Source organism: Heterocephalus glaber, unplaced genomic scaffold, assembly GCF_053883595.1.
Source record: "Heterocephalus glaber isolate CG9 unplaced genomic scaffold, H.glaber_assembly_v1.0 deba00001555, whole genome shotgun sequence".
NCBI lineage: Eukaryota > Metazoa > Chordata > Mammalia > Rodentia > Bathyergidae > Heterocephalus > Heterocephalus glaber.
Window position 1 is genome coordinate 15,484,544 of NW_028258346.1, and position 17,671 is coordinate 15,502,214.

At 40.4% G+C, this 17,671-nt stretch overlaps 1 protein-coding gene across 3 annotated transcripts; it reads left to right on the top strand.

Annotated features, from left to right (window-relative positions):
• Positions 1 to 924: 924 nt before the first annotated feature.
• Positions 925 to 17,430, top strand: Med30 (mediator complex subunit 30). 3 transcript variants are annotated; one of them, XM_021262719.2, is made up of 4 exons: positions 928 to 1,244; positions 7,826 to 7,984; positions 9,819 to 9,920; positions 17,045 to 17,430. In XM_021262719.2, the coding sequence occupies exons 1-4, from the start codon at positions 1,068 to 1,070 to the stop codon at positions 17,138 to 17,140; spliced, it is 534 nt and encodes a 177-aa protein (XP_021118378.1). In that variant the 5' UTR covers positions 928 to 1,067; the 3' UTR covers positions 17,141 to 17,430. The 3 variants fall into 3 exon arrangements, with proteins under 3 accessions (XP_021118379.1, XP_021118378.1, XP_004850258.1); XM_004850201.4 differs by having other exon boundaries at positions 931 to 1,244; positions 9,816 to 9,920; XM_021262720.2 differs by lacking the exon at positions 9,819 to 9,920 and having other exon boundaries at positions 925 to 1,244.
• Positions 17,431 to 17,671: the final 241 nt, after the last annotated feature.

Genomic DNA, 17,671 nt, shown 5'->3' on the forward strand with positions numbered 1-17,671 from the left:
GTGTGTTTAGGGTGAAAGGAAGTCACAAAGCAAACAAATCAAAATTATGTAGGATATAAGATGGTACAGTAACCCCTCCCCTTATTTGAAACTTCACTTTTTGTGGTTTCCCTGACTCAAGGTCAACGACGGTCCAAAAATAGTAAATGAGAAATTCCAGAAAAAAACCATTCTTAAGTTTTAAATAGTTTTGATTACAGTGTGTTGGTATTTTATCATTAGCTAGTGCTATTACTCTTTTGCTGTGCTTAACCTACACACTAAACTTTATCATACGCGTGTATAGTAGAAGGAAAACATTGCGAGTTTGCATGCTCTCCGGTTTCAGGCTCCCCTAGAAGGTCAGAACACGTCCTCTCCAGTTGGTGGGAATTACTGTACTGACTGTCAAAAAGGAAAGAGTGTGCATGTGTGTGTGTAGTGTTAATTTTTACTTAGATGGGGCAACCATTCAAGCAGGGCCCAAAAGCAGCCCTGGGAGTTGGTAGGAAAGCAAGGAGAAGCAAGCATGAACGGGGTCTTTTGTTCTGAGTTCAAATCGCCCGCTGCCAGAGCAAGCGTGCAGTTGAACAAGTACTTTGCTCCTCTGAGCCTGCTGCTACCGGTACCTATAAAGGGCAATAACAGTACAATTCTCAGTGGTTTGTTCTGACAAAACGGTCAGCAAGGAGCTCAACACGGAACGAGAGGTCCATCCGGAACTGTACCTTAGGCCTGAGAAGCTGGGCGACAATTCTGGGACGGCCCACTTCACCCTCCACTGGTACCGCCCCCTCTGACCACAGCGCTACAAGTGATTGGCTGTTTACCCGTCCGTCCCGCCCCACCCGTTTGTCTGGTCCAATCCTACCCCGTTTCCCGCGGAGTCGGGTTCCCAGATCCCCTGATTGGGCGCAATGCGTGACGTTTTGTGACGTGTCACGTCACGGCGGGCGGAAGTGCTGCCCGTGGTTTGGAAAGCGGCGGCCTCTGATCTGTCGCAGTCCGGCTCAGCAGCGGCCCCGCTCCGCGCCTACCCGTCTCCCGGGCGCGCCCTCGGCCCCAGCCGCCCGGGCTGCAGCCGCGCCATGTCCACCCCTCCGCTGGCGGCGTCGGGCATGGCCCCCGGGCCCTTCTCCGGGCCGCAGGCTCAGCAGGCGGCCCGCGAGGTCAACACGGCCTCGCTCTGTCGCATCGGGCAGGAGACGGTGCAGGACATCGTGTACCGCACCATGGAGATCTTCCAGCTCCTCCGGAACATGCAGGTGGGCGGCCCCCTACCCCACCCTGCAAGGGTCCCCGAGGCTGTGCCGGGGCCCCGGGACCCGGGGTGCAGACCGGATTCCTGCAGGGTTGAACCAGCCGCGTTTTCCAGCTTCACCGCGTCCTCTGGTTACTATGGAAACTAACTTTCAGGAGGCTAGTGGGCGCCACGCCACTTCCCTCTTTCAATTATTTTAAAGGGTTTTTTCCAGTAAAATTTCTCCTGAGAGGATCCAGACCCAAGAAACTGAAGAATTCACATTCTGCTAACAAATTGAAAAAATAAAAGTCCCCCTCTTTCCTTGGCAGAACTAATATACAATAAACTACGGCCATCCCAGGTTTTGTCCTATGTAAATTCACTTGCGAAACTGTCGCCACAGTAGCTATGGTAAACTTGTCCACTGCCCCAGAAAGTTACTGCGTGCCCTGGGGCATCAGCCCCCCTCCGGTGCCCCATCCCTAAGCCTGCTGCTTGCCGGCGTCATAGGTTAATCTGCGTTATCTTAAATTTCATCCGAATACAGCACAATTTTACGGGAGGTCTCGGTTCCTTCACCTTGATCCACAGTCCTTCCTTTTGCTTGCTAAGCACTGTTCAGTTGTGTTACTGACCCACGGTCTGTCTGTCTGTCCATGCACATTTGGGTTGTTTCGTCTTTGGGCCATTATTACTGCTGTGAATGTTTGCTTACAAATTTGTGTTTGAACATGCGTTTAGAAGTATAGTTGCTGGATTGTGTATCTTTAAAATTTTAAGAAATTTTTCCAAAGTGGCTGAGCAGTTTTTATTTCCATCAGCAATGTTTAAGGATTCTCGTGTCAGCTTATCCTCATCGACACTTATGAGTGTATGTTTTTACTTTGCAGTTTGTGGCTTGCTTTTTATTTTTTACATTGTCTTTTAAGGAACAGACTTTTAAAATGTTTTCTTTGTTTCCCCTTCTTTCCTCCCTCCCATCTTTCTTCCTACTGGGATTAAACCCAGGACCTTCACAGTGAGATACATCCCTAGCTCTTTTTAAATTTTTTTGGGGGGGGACAAGGTCTCAATTGAGTCACTAAATTGCCCAAGCTGTGCTGGAACTTGTAATCCTCCTGCCTCAGCCTCCCAGAGTGCTAGGGTTATAGGTGTGTGTGCCATCATGGCCCCCTCATTTTTTATTTTGATGGAAATCGATTTGATTGTTGTCTGTCTTTTGGTGTCACACCTAAGAAACTTTTGCAGAACCCAGGGTGACAAAAATTTTCTCTTATATTTTCTTCTAGAAGTCTAGTACTTTTAGTTTTCACATTTAGGTTTATAAGCCATGTTAAGTTACATAATTGGTGGGGGGTTTTGATAGATCTAATTCATTGTGCAGTTGGGTATCTAATTATTCCAACACCATTCGACTGGCCCACTTTTAATGCTTTCTTCTCTTAATACTGCAGGATGTGGACATCAATCTGTTAAACAATATATGTTAGAAAAGACTGCTACACAAATGATGTATGTATTATTAAAAGAAATGAATGCGTAAACTAAACTTTCAGAAAAGTATCAATAACTAGATTCCATGTGGACTTGTATTTAAAGCTAATTTGTAAGGGACATGATGGTTATTTGTGTGCCTTTTGTTTCGTGGATTCTGTGGTCTGGTTCATCTAAGACCTTCAGTGCACATTGTAGTTGACTGAAAAGGCAGCAACAGTTTCCCTTCTTTTCCCAGAAGCTTGAGAAAGAGGTAATGTGAACGTGATAAACTTAGCAACATACACTGTTGCTGTTAATGCTCATGCACAGTCCCCTTGTTCAGTTTCAGTTACTCATGGTCAACCACGGTCCAAATGGATATTTGGGTGGAGACCACATTTACCTTTTATTAAAGTATTCTATTATAAGTGTTCTATTTTTCTTAGTCATTGTTAATCTTTTACTATGCCTATGTTGTAAATTAAATGTGTCATAAGTCTGGAGTATAAGAAAAAGTGTAGTAAATTAAGGCTTGGTGCTGTCCAGGGTTTGAGGCCTTCTCTGGGGCTTTGGAATGTATCCCTCTCTGAGAAGGAGGGACTACTGTACATTTTAAGAAGTATTCAGACTGAAGATCATCCTCTCTGTTATTAACCCATAAAGGTAAAATAACATGAATATAAACTGCTAAGATTTTTAAACATGTGATTTAAGGAAGTGATTATTTATGCATTAGGTGTCCTTTAGCTGCTTGGGAGTCTGATGAAAAGTATGGACTTGTTTCTGGTAAAAATACATAAGCATATTTTGAAAATTTTTGAGGGAGTTAAAGAATGTCTCCCCAAATTTACTTAAGTCCCACATTAAGATCCCTGCAAAAAACTGCACTACTTAAGATTCCTTGTGAAAAATATCATTGCTTTGGTTCTATTTATTATCCATTAAACCTTTTATTTACAGAATATGTAATACATTCAGAATTCAGGAGTAAAACAGGACCTTACTGTGAACATTCTCCCTCGCATTCCTGTGCACTAGGTACTTAATTTTCTCTGCAGGAGAAAAAAGGATATTTTCTCTGCAGGAGAAAAAGGATGGTTATTAAGGGTTCTTACCACTATTTTGGTGTATCCTTCCATACATTTTATGCATATTTAAGCAAAGGTATATGTATATTTTTTGATTTCCCCTGTTGCACATGTTGTAGTGTATTATACATATCATGTTGTACTTTGCTTTTTTTCATTTGATATCTTTGGGAGCTTATTCATATTCACACAGAAAATTCTTTACCTTTGTATAGTGTGTAGTATTCCACTGCATGGCAGTACTGTAGTTTATTAAACCAGTTCTCCAGTGAAAGAATTTATGCTGTTTTAATTTCCCGCTGTCATGCTGCACCAAGTAATCTCTTGCACACGTGTGTGTGTGTGTGTACCTGTAGAATAGGTTTTTAAATAGCTATGTTCCTGTATAAGTAGATAAATTCTGATGATTTGCCCTCCACTGGGTTGTAGCAGATTATGGTACCAAATCCTGAGACCAATGCTGTAGATTATATTCCTATTTTTGGATCTTTGATCACTTGATAAGTAGAAATTCTGCTCTACATTTCTTCTAATTTGATTGAGTTTGAGCACATCTTCATGAATTTGTGAATCATTTATATGTCTTTTGCTAGATATTTGTTCATTTTTTTGCACATTTTTCTTTTTTGTCTTTTTAACCTGTTCCTCTAAACTTCCTGTCTATAATATAACTCACAAGTATGATTTTTTTTTTCTAGTCTTTTTTGTTTTGTTTTATGTGGGTTTGTGTGTGTGTGTGTGTGCGCGCGCGCGCGTATGCGCCGGAAGTGGAGTAGGGGTGGCTCTACTTATGGCAGTTTTTACTGTGTATACTTTAATCAAACCGATAGTTGAGTGTATTAGTCTTTAGAGCTTTTAGATTCTATGTCAAGTAAGGAAGGTCTTCCCACTTAAAAATTAGAAGAATTCCGTGGCTTTCACGTGTGAGGTATGTCCTTAGCCTTACTTTTTCCAAAAGGTTGCTTACATAAATTCATTTTCTCTCGTTACTGAATCGGATGCTACTTTATGCAGACGAGTCTGTTTGGGGGTGTTGTATTAGTCAGCTTTTCATTGTCATGACCAAGTACCTGCATAAACGGCTGAAAAGGAAGAAGGGTTGATTTTGGCTCAGGATTCAGAGGTTCATCTGTGCTCAGCTGGCTCCAAGGAGGAAACACGGCACAGGGCGTGGCAGAGGAAAACCCTCACCTCCTGGCATCCGGGATCAGGTGTGGTCCCTACTGCTGAGTCCCCGTGACTCGCCCAGATACACCGGAAGTGAGCTTTCCTCATCTGGGGGCCTCTTGAGCCCATCCTGTGCCAACCCAGATTCCCGCCCCCGCCTCCCCCCCCAGCCCTGTCCACTTCCGCCCTTGCTCAGCCCCTTGGCTGGCCCGGGCCGCACTGCGTCAAGAAGAATGGTCTCGGGCTGCGTATAAAATGTGTAAGTGATGGGCGCAAGTAACACAACTTCCTTTTTAGAACAATTTTTATGAAAACCTTAGAAAAGGGCAGCGTAAACTGACAGGCGGTGGCCCAGGAAGAGGCGTGAGTGCTGCTCCGCGTCCTGCACGGAGCCCCTCGTTGCGGATGCAGTGCAGGCCTGCGCCCTGGACAGCTGAGTCGTGGGAAACGTCACTGAATCACACAGTGCGAAAAGTCAATGACCTTGTGGGGCCACACTGGTTGGACACACTTGTGTTCTCCTCTGCAGAGCTGCCTGTCTTCTGTGTCAGCGCCCAAATTGCTCTTATGTTTGGAGGCTCAATAATATGTTTACACTTATCTTTCAGAAGTCCCCTGGCTCTTCTGGTCCTTTACTTCTACATTTGTACAGGCTAATGTATTTTAAAATCAGCTTTAGTTCTAATAAAAATCTTCAAGCTAGAAAGATTTAATATATTGTCTTACCGAGAACATGGAATATCCTTTTTTATTTCCCTAAGAAGTATTGTAAGTTTCCTCTTTTTTTTTTTTTTTGGTTTGGTTTGCTTTAGTTTGGTTTTGGTTTCAGGTCTTTTTGGTACCAGGGATCGAACTCGGGTCCTTTTGCTTTCGAGCCAGGCGGTGGATCCACTGAGCTAAATCTCTGGCCCGGTTTCGGTTTTTTGAGACAGGATCTCACTATGTAGTCCAGGCTGGCCTTGAACTCCAGGTAGCCCTGCTGCCTCAGTCTCCTGAGTGCTGGGATTACCAGGCTTGAGCCAGGAGCTACCACACCTGGTGTCAAGTTTTCATTTTTGTCTTGAGATTTTTCAAGTTTATCCCTAGATATTTTATCTTTTCATTGTTGTAAATGACATTTTGTTTCTGTTAGTTTTTGTAAGTAAAAGCAGAGCTAGTGCTTTCTGTTGACTTTGTGCTCACCTCTTTATTGAATTCTTTCATCTTCAGCAGCACTCTGTCATATTGTTTGTAAGTAGTGATTATTACACTGCTTCCTTGTTAGGGTTGCAACCTTTTCTTACACCCCTCAGCCTTTCTTCCCTAATTGCATTGATCTGTATTTCTAGAATCGTGTTCACTAGCAGTGGTAGTGGTCTCGGGAGAAGTCCTTTTGATCTCAGAACTTACTGGGCTGCTGCTGCTGCTTCCATGTTAGTCCGTGCTAACTACAGCTGAGATGAACGTGTTTTCTCACATTGGGGAATTTTTAGTATGTTTCATGCTTACTTTAAAGAATGGATGTTGAATTTAGTTGAATGCCTTTTTAGTGACTCGGGGTATGAAGTATTTACGGTTTTTCATTCGTAGACATGAGTGAGATGGTTATTAATGAGCTATTCAGCTTAATAGTGTTTATCAAGAGTTGGCCCCCTGCCCCCAGCATTGCTGGGCATCAGACCCAGCAACACAAGGGCTCTACCCTGCTAGGCAAGCACTCCATCCAGTAGAATTCCACTCCTCAAGGGGTCTTGAGTGCCGTAACCATGTGTGCTATGGAATATGGGAACCTCGGCTCTCTTATGTCACTGATATCCCAGATTTTAAAACAGGGCGTGACACATTAAAGGTGTACAGTAATTGTTGAATCAGTTAATTATTCCTTTCTTTGAGAAGTGATATTAAAAACAAACATGCAAACTTACTAAGTTGGCACATTTGGAGAGGGTGATTCTTTGCATTTCAGAGCATTATGTTTTCCTTTATCGCAGGATTTATCAAAAGTTCTTTTACATGATGTGTTCTTAATTAAATTTGTGCATAAAATAAGTCAGACTGTATTTTAATTATCTGTGTGTGTGCATTATACTAAATACAGTGATATAAGTTCCAGTCTTTACTAAGTAGGAAACAAGGGCAAGGTATGAAACTTATATTATGATTTATTAAATGACATAATATTCAAAGTATTTCTTATACAAGATGTTTCTTTATTATCACCCAAACAAGAAAGCCAGGATACATTTAAACTCTGAATCGTTAGCTAGTGCTTGGAAAAATTCATGAATTGAGAATTCATGAGGAGAAATCCTATAGTGTATGTTTGAGTAAACCCTCGGTGCCATCTCCCATCTGAAATAGTTGACTAGTTCAGCCTTTGGTGTTTTAGCACATTTCTTTGAGGCATTGGAAAGTGCTGAGCATCTTAATTATCATACTTAAGGTATTCGGGGAATATTTTTGCAACAGTGTACTATTCCTTTTCTCCTGAAAAATCCTGAGCTTCACTTTTATCTAAACTGTATTTTAGCTGCCTGCTTGACCTCAGCAACTTACATTAAAATTACACATTCTTTTTAAAAGTTATACTTCATAAATTAAAGGAGAAAAGATACTTCAACTATCAGAGGGCTTATTACAAAGTTTTTTAGGGCCATTTTGTAGCAGTGAAACAGTATACAGGTTGCTAATAAATGGGCACGTGCAACTCTTAAAATCCTTTATGTATTTATGTATTTATAAAATTGTCTGTGTTTAGCTCTTAAATTCCTAAGATTGAATTTGATTAATTGTGAAGTGAAGTCTGCTTTTGTGCATTGCTTAAAAACTGTTGACTTTATCTTTAGAAACCTTGACCCACATTATGTTTTATTGTCTTGTTTTGCCCGGTAAGCTGCCAAATGGGGTCACGTACCACACGGGCACGTACCAAGACCGGCTAACAAAGCTGCAGGACCACCTACGCCAGCTCTCCATCCTTTTCCGGAAGCTGAGACTGGTCTACGACAAATGCAATGAAAACTGCGGAGGGATGGACCCCATCCCTGTCGAGGTGAATTTTCCTGAGGGAGGATGAATGAACATAAGATGGGAGGCAGTGTCGAGACATTGGTCCTTCCCGGACCCCTATTTTTTGTCCTATTTTGGCAATATTTCCAGCATTTGAATTTTGTTGGTTTTATTTTTGCCCAGAGAAGATGAAAATTATATATGACTATATTTTCACATTAATTTCCGTACACTTTGACCTTCAGTCTATGAGTGATTTTTTTTGTTGGTGGTGTTGGAGGAGAGGGCTGTCTGTGGCTGTTTGTAGCATGGGTATCAGTGTCTCCTTTTAATTAAACAAGTGATTATTCTTTTTTCTTTTTAAGTAATAGCATTGTAAAGTACTCTTAAAACGGTTTTCATGAAAGTGCTTACCGATAGAAGTTTTCTACCATCATTAATTTAGATTGGATTTGTGGCCTGGGGAATCACTCTATTTTAAATATTTATTCTCTAAATTTCATCTTGGGTCATGAATATGTCCAGTTAGCTAGGTAGATGATATTTTTCCAAGTGCCTCTTCCTGTTTACAGTTTAGATCATTGCCACCAAAGGTACTGGGAAGCTTAGGCCTCCTAGTACTTGCTGTAAGAACAGTGTCGTGGGGTTGGTGCTTCCTTCTCAGGTGCAGCTTGGAGGAGGTGAGCAGAGAAAGTTAGACGACAAAAGAGCCTGAAAAGAAATGGTCAGAGACGGGAGAAGAGGATGAGAAATGCTGCTGACATTGTCATGCTGTGGAGAAGTCGGAGAAAGTCAGGGTTGAGGATTGTCCGCACATTTTGCTGAACAGATGTATTGGTGTATTCCGATAGCTTCAGCAAAACGGCTGTGCCATGAGGTCGGTCGGATCACTGTGGGTTGGAGATGAGAGGAGTTGGACCAGCACTTAGATATCAGTCTTTGAAGAAGCAGAGGTAAAAATAAGAGAGAAGTAGTAGGTGGACAGGGGAATGGAATCAAGGATTTGGGACATTTTGTGCCTCCAAAGGAAGAGGCTGGAGCATGTTTGGGGAAAGAAGAAGAGCGTAGGGAGAGGTTAGGGGGAGGGGTGACAAGCAGTAGGACCGAGAGGAGCCAGCACTGACTGAATGGAGACCGTCATCTTCAGAAGGAAGGACAGCTGCACGAGGAGAGAAGAAAGGAAGAAAGTGAATGTAGGTGTGACTAAGCTTCTGTTTGTCCCAGGAATATACAGCACTTTGGCCAGGTGACTCCTCACTCGACAGTTACTCACCTCTGGCTCCTTCCTGCATCAGTGACATAAGATGTGGAGACTGGGTGATCCGGATTCTGTCATTTTTACAAGTGAACTTCATCACGAACCACATGTACTTAATTGTTCTTCTCCCACAAGTTCCATTGCTCTCTGAAATATTTTGTCCTGAAAAAACAAAAAAACCCACACAACTAGCATAAGTTAAGACATTTAGAAATTCGCACAAGCAGTGAAGTTAGGTGGCAAGTTAACGAGACTCATAATGCACAACCATGGAGTTCCTGTCCTTCTAGTGTGGGTGAAGGAAAGCCTGTCTTGTTCAGTGGACTCTGAGTCTCTCAGGAACGGGAATTACTGACTTTAGTTTTGCAGTATCGTATCCGGGGTCTGGATTAAATATTTGTTGACTGAGTGAGAAGGGTATTATTTAACTGTATGTGACAACCAGTGTTGTGGAGGAAACCCAGAGGGTAATACGTAAAAGCACTGAAGTGATAAACTTCTAAATCTGTTGTTTCTGGCCACTGCCTGAAGCTGTTCAAAAGTATAAAAACTATTCCAGTCTGTTGAAAAATTCGGATCCTGCTTTTGACTTTTCACTTGTGCTCGTCACTCCCAGCAGCTGATTCCATACGTGGAGGAAGATGGCTCCAAGAACGATGACCGGGCCGGCCCACCTCGCTTCGCCAGTGATGAGCGACGAGAAGTCGCTGAAGTAAATAAAGTGAGTTACTGCTGCCTGTGTCTTACACTTCAGGTTTCTAGACAGAAATTACGCTGGAGGCTATTGGAACTCAGAAGCATAATTTGAGTTATATGACGTTTTTCCTGACAAACTCAGACTATTCATCATTCAGCTGAGAACTGAAAGGTAAGCAGAGTTCTGTCTGAGGACTCAGAAGAGAGATCCGAGCACAGAATTCATCTGATAGAGCAGCTCCTTGACGAGTAAACTTGCAGGCAGTCACAGCCCATTTACTTCTCTTCCCGGCAGAATTCTGCCTTTCTAGCTTACTGCGTATTTGGAACAGCAAATGATAAAAATGTGCACGCAGGAAATGTGAATGTCTTAACACCTGAACAAGAAATTGAGAGAGCTATCAAAGTGTTGTCTTACTCCAGCCTCCTCTAAAACTTCCTGACTAGAATATATTTATTGCTGAGTATTTTGAAAAGTTCAGAAGACTATGCTCCGATAGTTCTCATGAACCTAAAACTGGGAGAGCTGTCAGTTCATTCGTGGTAGAAACATGGCCCGGGTTTGCCAAAACTTAACAAAAATAACATAATGAATAAAACTACCAACCTCACTGTCATTTAGAAATGCAAATCGCCGTCCTGACATTTTAATTCCCTTTAATAGGATTTATCAATGTATTAGCAATCCATCTTAGCTAAAGAGTTTTCTGAGATAGATGAAGATAATTGAATTTATAGATGTAATACAGAATATCATAGTTACATTGGGAAAAATTGTTCTCAGGTGGCTGAAAGATATTTGATAGAATTCAGCACAGATTGCTGATTCAAAAAGCACTTAAAACCACTAGGAAGATTTTTTTTTAACTATTTGGAATAAATAGCCAAAATTTTTCATACAGATCAGATACAGAGGTATTCCTATTAAAAACAGGCATAAAATAGTATTTTAGTATTTAAATTTTTTTCTTAGAAGTATGAAAATTTCAGACAAACTTCTGATAAATAAGAATAAGAAAGCACAATTATTTGATTCGGAATTTAAAATGTATTACAAGGATTTTATAAAAACGATGATTAAGCATGTGATATAGGTACAAGTATAGACAGATTAGTAAAATTATAGCCCATAAACACCCTTCCCATTGAATATAAGAATTTGATATGATAGCAGGGGGATCGTGTGGAAAATTAGTCTTTAAAAAAATAGAAAATTTGGTGGAAAATTAAACTAGCTTTTATATTACATCGTATGTCAAAATGGATCTCAGAGTGGAAAATAAGTCCTGCAAAACAAAATATTGGAAAATTAAAGGAAAACTTTATTTCAGAACACAAGAAAAAGGAAAAAGGTGGGTAGATTTTATAAAATATGGTAACTTTTTTAAAAGATAAAATATAGATTATGATCAATATTTCCAGCAAATGTGATAATAAATTAGCTATTATTATAATAAAGGACTGAGAATTGGAAGTTGGTCAAGAATGAGGAAAAAATTGAATAGTTTTAATTTAGATCTTAAAAATAAATGGGGTTTGGTGGCCCACGGCTGTTCTGGTTGTGTCAGAGCAGTGGACCCCGTTCCCTGGGAGGGCAGGGCAGAGGAGAGGGGACCCAGCCACCTGTAGGCCAGGAGTTCCAGCGCATGTTGCGAGGTCTGTGGAGCTCCTCCTGTCCCCACTGGCCCTCCAGTGTTCAGCATTGTGGTCCCTGTTGCCTGTGAGACGGTCCCTCCATGCAGGTGTCTGTGGCGGCCAGCCACATGCTCAGTGGCTTCCTCCTGTGCCCCAGGTTGTGGTCTCTTCCTGCTAAGTCACTGACCACTGTCCTGAAAATTTATCCTTCGCATCTGCTGATGTCTCGTTTCTGGTTGCTTTTCTCTGCGTGTGTTTATGACTTGATTATGTTCCCGTCACTTTTATTAGGGACTTGAAAAAGACACAGCATATATTTTTACCACAATATTTTACTGGAATTTTTTTTTTTAAAGAGAATTTAGAGGGATGTATCTTCTCTTGAGTGCCACAAGGAAGTTCTCGTCTCAGGGCCTCAGAGCTCTCTCTCTCTTCCTGGAAATTCATATTCCTGCAATTTGTAAAGCACTGGATAAGTAGGTAGTGAACAGACGTAAAAGACAAGAGAAACTTAAATTTCAGTCTCAAAAAAGGAAAGAGAATAAAATCAACTGCCTCAAAGCAAGCAAAGTAGATTTTTTTAAACCCAAAGTGGTTTTTGATTTTTTTAATATGAATTAAATGTAACATAAATTTTGACTGTGAACAGGGTAGTTAACACTATTACTGCATTTTACTTATTATTTACTTATTACTGTACTCCAGTTTCTTCAAACTGTATCTTCTTTTTAGAATTAGGATAAAATGAATGAAATTTTTAAAATATGAAGCTCATGATCCATTGATATATATTTTTTCCTTACTAGCACACATACTTGAGAGAGTTTCCATGAAAACTGTTCATTTTGAATCCGATGTCCTAATCTAATTATTTAATCACAGGCATGCTATTAAAAATAAAAGATTCATTGATTGATTGTCAAGTATTTATAAATATCTGTATTCATAAACTTAAATTTTCGACTCCCTTTTTGCTGTTGTTAATCAGTACGCATTCTTAATATGCAAATAAGGCTTGCTTTTATTCTTACTTAGTAAGTGCTTTAAAGTTCACAGAATCTCATCAGTTTTCTGTCAGCTGTAATAAATGCCAAAGGGTTTGTTTGGCTCTCAGTTTCAGAGGTTTCAGCTCACCGGCTCCTTTGCCTTGGCCTTGAGCAGCACGGTACATCAACCGGGTAGTGCGTGTTGGGGAACATGGTTCTCCTGGCCAGAAGCCAAAGAGCGAGCGAGAGGCGGGCCCCTGCCCCAAGACCTGAGACCGCCCCTCGAACCTTCTCCATCGTATTGGTGCCCCTGGCCGGGAACAAGGCCTTCACTCCCCACCAGGCCTCTGGGGGCCTCAAGTCCGAACCCTGACTGCTAAGGACAAGATGCACACTTCTGAAATCACTGCCAAGGGCTTTTGTTGCTTAGGCGTTCCATTTTTCTAATTTGATTCCATCTTACTTTTCCTTGGAATATTTAGTATTTAGGGGCCTGCTCCGTGCCAGGGATTGTCCCGGGGGCTAGAACCTCCCATCAACCAGCTCCAGGTGTTGTCTGCCTCGTCCAGGTTTCCGGTGAGCATGCAGCTTTCTTCCTGGGGAGCACAGCACCCTTTAGTGGAAGCAGAGCACCTCCGCTTCATGTGCCCATGCAGGGCGTGTCCTGATAGGTCTCTACAGAAACGAAAATACTACACCATAATTTCCATGCATTCACCTTTGCTTATATCAAGGTGCCTCATGGGTCTATATAATCTGTAATAGGATTATGTTTCTCACATTCAGTTAGAAATATCTGGTCTTATAATGCCAGTGTCTTTTATTCTAAATGAACAAAATAAATAATTGATACCATTTATTTATCCCCAGTTGGTCATCTTCAAATATCATTCTATCTTTGAACCAGTACAGAAGAGCAAGTTGACTGTATTTTTAGTCTGTCTGGTGTTTGGTAATGCTTGTGTTAACACTGCCTACCATAGTGCCATGAAACTGAGGCAGTTTGTAGCCAGTTTTTGATGTAAATCACGATTAAAATGGCCTACTGTTAGTAGCTTGTTGGTTTATTTAAATACTTTTCATTTTTTTCTTCACATATCCTGGAGATCTTAAGCCCTGATATCCAAGTAAAAGGGTGAATTCTTGTTTCAGACTCTATGCTTTAGGGAAATTAGAATGAGTTTTATTTTGCTTAAAGCTATTCCACTGATGGTAAAATGAAATTGAAAGAGGTAGTGGGTAACATTGACAGGGTTGAAATATAATCAAGTCCATGCATTTAGAAATTATTTTTTATCAAGTGTCATGACCTTTGTATGAATATTAAATTACACAGTATGACTTAGCATAAACACATTTTGTAAGTACTGTATCTGCTCTGCTTACACATTCACCTGTTAATGTAACAAATTAGGCACAGCTGACGGATTTTGAAAATAGCAGCTGTCAACCTCTGTTAAAATCAATCAGTGGCAAGATTGTATATATTAAATCCTATATCATGTCATGAAAATTTATTTACAATTTAACCACTAATAAGCGTAACTGTCAGCTTTGCTGTCAATGTCTCCTGACATGTTTTGACTCTAGATATTTTGCTTGTGTGCTAATTTTTTAATTTAAAACTTTGTGTCATCTTTGAGAAAAACTCTCCAAGTACCTTATATGCTATTTTTTTCTTAAAGTTTTATTGGTTAGATTTCATTGTTATCTTGAAAATACTCTTATCTTTTAGGAATTAATGAAGCTTTAAGAAGGAAAAAACAAGTATATTGAAGTTTATATTCCCAGTTTCCTTGAATAGTCCTTATCAGTAGGCTCTGCTTTATCCCCGTAATGACACCATTGTGGGGCCGTCCAAATCCTGTTTTCATGCTGAATATAAAGTCTGCCTTTAGCCACCCAAGAATATAATTTCATTCCTTGTACTCACTGCTTTATTTTTACTGAAAATGCAGTCACTGAGCTTATTCACCGGACTTGGGCTTTCAGTGGTTTTCCACTATCTCTAAAACGTCAGCCCTCCCTTTGTGCTTTCCGTGGGTGCAGGTCTGTCACTGTGGAGGGTCCTGCAGAGAACCCGTCCCAGCAGTTTACCCTTTCACTGCGTTTCAGTCGTTTGCTTTACCCTTCAAGAATGTGAATGGATCCCCATTACCCTTGCACGCCCAAGCCCAGCGCATCCCCCTCCCACTCCTGCTCATTGCCAGTTCTCCTAGGCCCCAAACATCCTTTTCCTCTCTGCCGGCCTTTTCCATCGGAGGCAGTGTCTCTTTGGAGTGCCACAGCATCTGATGTTTTTCCTCTGCCATCTGCCTTACCAGGCTGCAGTCTATTCAGTTGCGTGCTGTCTTCCTCCTACTTGATTCTGAAAGTCTGAAACTTTCAGAAGTGATCATTTTCAAGATACATTAGATCGTCCTAATTCAAATTGGATGTTTTTAAAAAGTCAACTCACATTCTTTCTTTTCCTTTTATTTTTACAGAGTAGTTTTTCTCCATGTTCCTCTTGAAAAGTTGGAAATGAGAGGGGAATTGTGGTAGCTGAAGAATTTCACAGCTAGAGGTGAAGGGCCCAGACTTTAGACTGGTAAAGAACAGCCAACTGGGGATCATTTTGCAGCCGTGAATTCACCAGAGCAAACTCACTGGTTTTCAGCCACCTGCCTTAGTAGCCGACTGTCATCTTATGTATGTATGAATGTACAGAAGAGCAACTGACCAGGGACCTTAGGTGCAATTCATAGAATAGAAAACCGAGAAAACTATTTGTCTAGGATTAAACAGTAAGTTAGAGACCCGGATAGAGCTGGGACTGAGACTGCCAACCTCCCATACTCATCTGTGCTGCTGCTCCCATCGCTGGATGGCACAGGTGTTGGTTTCTGGTCTCTGTGCTGAAAGACATCATGGGCTTGGGTCGGTCCTCACCTGTCCCAGTAGTGTGGGGTCATTATTCACACAATGTACACAGCTGCTTAACTGTCAACCGCATGGTCAGGATGACAGCACTTAGAAGACGGCTCATCTGAAAGCTGATCAAGGAGGCTGAATAACTAAAAATACTAATAGTTTTCGGTTTTCAAGCCTGTGTTAAAGTGAGCCTTAAGCCGAGTGTGGTGGCGCATGACTAATCACAGTGCTGTGGGAGGCTGACACGGGAAGATGATGAGTTTGAGCCTAGCCTAGACAACTTAGTGACTTAGCAAGATCCTGCCTTAAAATAATAATAATAATTATAATAATAATGGAATGGGTTGGGGGTGTACCTCAATATAGAAGCACTGGGTTCAATCCCTAGTTCCAAAATAACTTAATTAATACTGTAAAAGATTATTAGTCTCGGTAAATCGCTTTTCTATTTTTCCTTTTAGCTGCCTATTTCCAGTCTTTTCCAACTCTATTGTTGGACATATAGGGACCTTACAAGATTTAGCTATTAAGAGTTGTGCTGCTAAACATGGATATTCATATAACAGTATCTAACTGTACATAGACTACAAATAACTTAATCTTAGTTTTCTTTTTAATAAAATGAAAATTAAGATTTTTGAGATGCATATATACTAGCTTACCTGGAGGTTAATAATATCCTTAAAATACATAAAACATATCTCTATATGTCATGCTTTTAAAAGTCTTTGAATACTAATGATGATTATTATATTGGCTAGTGAACACTAACTAGAAGCTCTCTGTTTTTATCTAAGCAGATATTTGCCACACAGAACATGAAGAAAGGATGCTTAAAAGCTTTATGACCCATAGTGTAGTAGAACCCGAGAGGGGGGAAGGAGACGCACCTGCTGGTGCATCCCAGGCTCACAGCACATCTTGGCTGTGAAGGTTATGCCATCAGGCACTGGCCTTTTCAGTATGAGAAGTAGATTGCACCTCATGCCATGGGCTGCCACAGCTTTGAAAGGCCGATTGCATCAACTTGTATTTTTATTATACTTTATTCTCTAGATTGCCCGTTTATATTCTGTGTCTACCATTAACAATTGCTGAATACTTATTTAGATGCTAGGCAATTCTAACACTTTATGTGAATCAAAGAATTTAGTCCCCCTAACAACTCCTATGAGGTAGGTTCATTTATTACCTGCTGCATTTTTCTGAATTTGTCCAGCGACATCCATTTATAAGTAGAGAGGCAGCTTAGCTTCTGAACACCCCGAGAGTCTAGCTCAAGTGTGTGCTTTGGACTGCTTAGTTCTGCCCGTAGGAAATCCAGATTCTTCGGTGTTGTAACAATTCAGTGTTTAGCTTATTTTCCTTGATGGTAGAAGCAGAGCAGTAGTAGAGTTGGGGGCTGGAGTCTTAGGCTTCTGAGCTGAATTGGAATACAAAATGCTTGTCAGGGAGTATTTGAAGCCAAAGAAGCATTGAGAACTTTGGCTTTACAGGAATATTTAGTTTAATTTCTGCCTAGATCATTTGAGTCCTAACTTACGACATTCTAATCTTCTAACTTCGCGGTTCATATTTCATGAAACATTTTTGGTAAATTCTTTTGTTTCCACAGAAACTCAAACAGAAGAATCAACAGCTGAAGCAAATTATGGATCAATTACGAAATCTCATCTGGGATGTAAATGCCATGTTGGCAATGAGGAACTAAACTGATATTTAAATTTCCTGTCCTGTATGTGCTATATCATTGTTTTTTCCTTCAAGTATTTTTTCCCTTTGAAAAAGATTATTTATCTGCTTTTTAGTCACAAGAACTAAAGTTCCTATTTTTACATTGTAGCTTTACATTAAAGTATTCATTAACTTTTTTTAAGGCTATTGATCCTCTATAAAAAAACTGTAATAAATTTTGATAGCATTTTTGTTTTGGTTATTTTCATGAAATGAATGACTTTTTAAAAGCAAAATAAAGCTTTATAAATAAATTTTAAAATTTCATCAGTGGTTTTGCTTATTTGAATTACCCTCTTAGAAGAAAATTAATATATTTTTTGCTGGTAAAAATATCTGCAGGTCCTTTGTGTTACAATTAATTAAAATTAAACTTATAAGTTACCATTTCAACTTAACATGTTAAATTCAATTTATTCCCAAACCAGTTAAAAAAAATAAGAAAATGGTTAACATGTATTGCCATGGAAATTACTTCTATGGTGCTCTTCAAGTCTTTGGTCGTAAT

Excerpts from the sequence above, each read along its gene's own strand:
- Med30 (XM_004850201.4), top strand. The coding sequence starts at position 1,068 with ATGTCCACCCCTCCGCTGGCGGCGTCGGGCATGGCCCCCGGGCCCTTC. Across the intron at positions 7,985-9,815 it reads TGGACCCCATCCCTGTCGAG|CAGCTGATTCCATACGTGGA; the intron begins GTGAATTTTCCT and ends CGTCACTCCCAG. Across the intron at positions 9,921-17,044 it reads AAGTCGCTGAAGTAAATAAA|AAACTCAAACAGAAGAATCA; the intron begins GTGAGTTACTGC and ends TTGTTTCCACAG.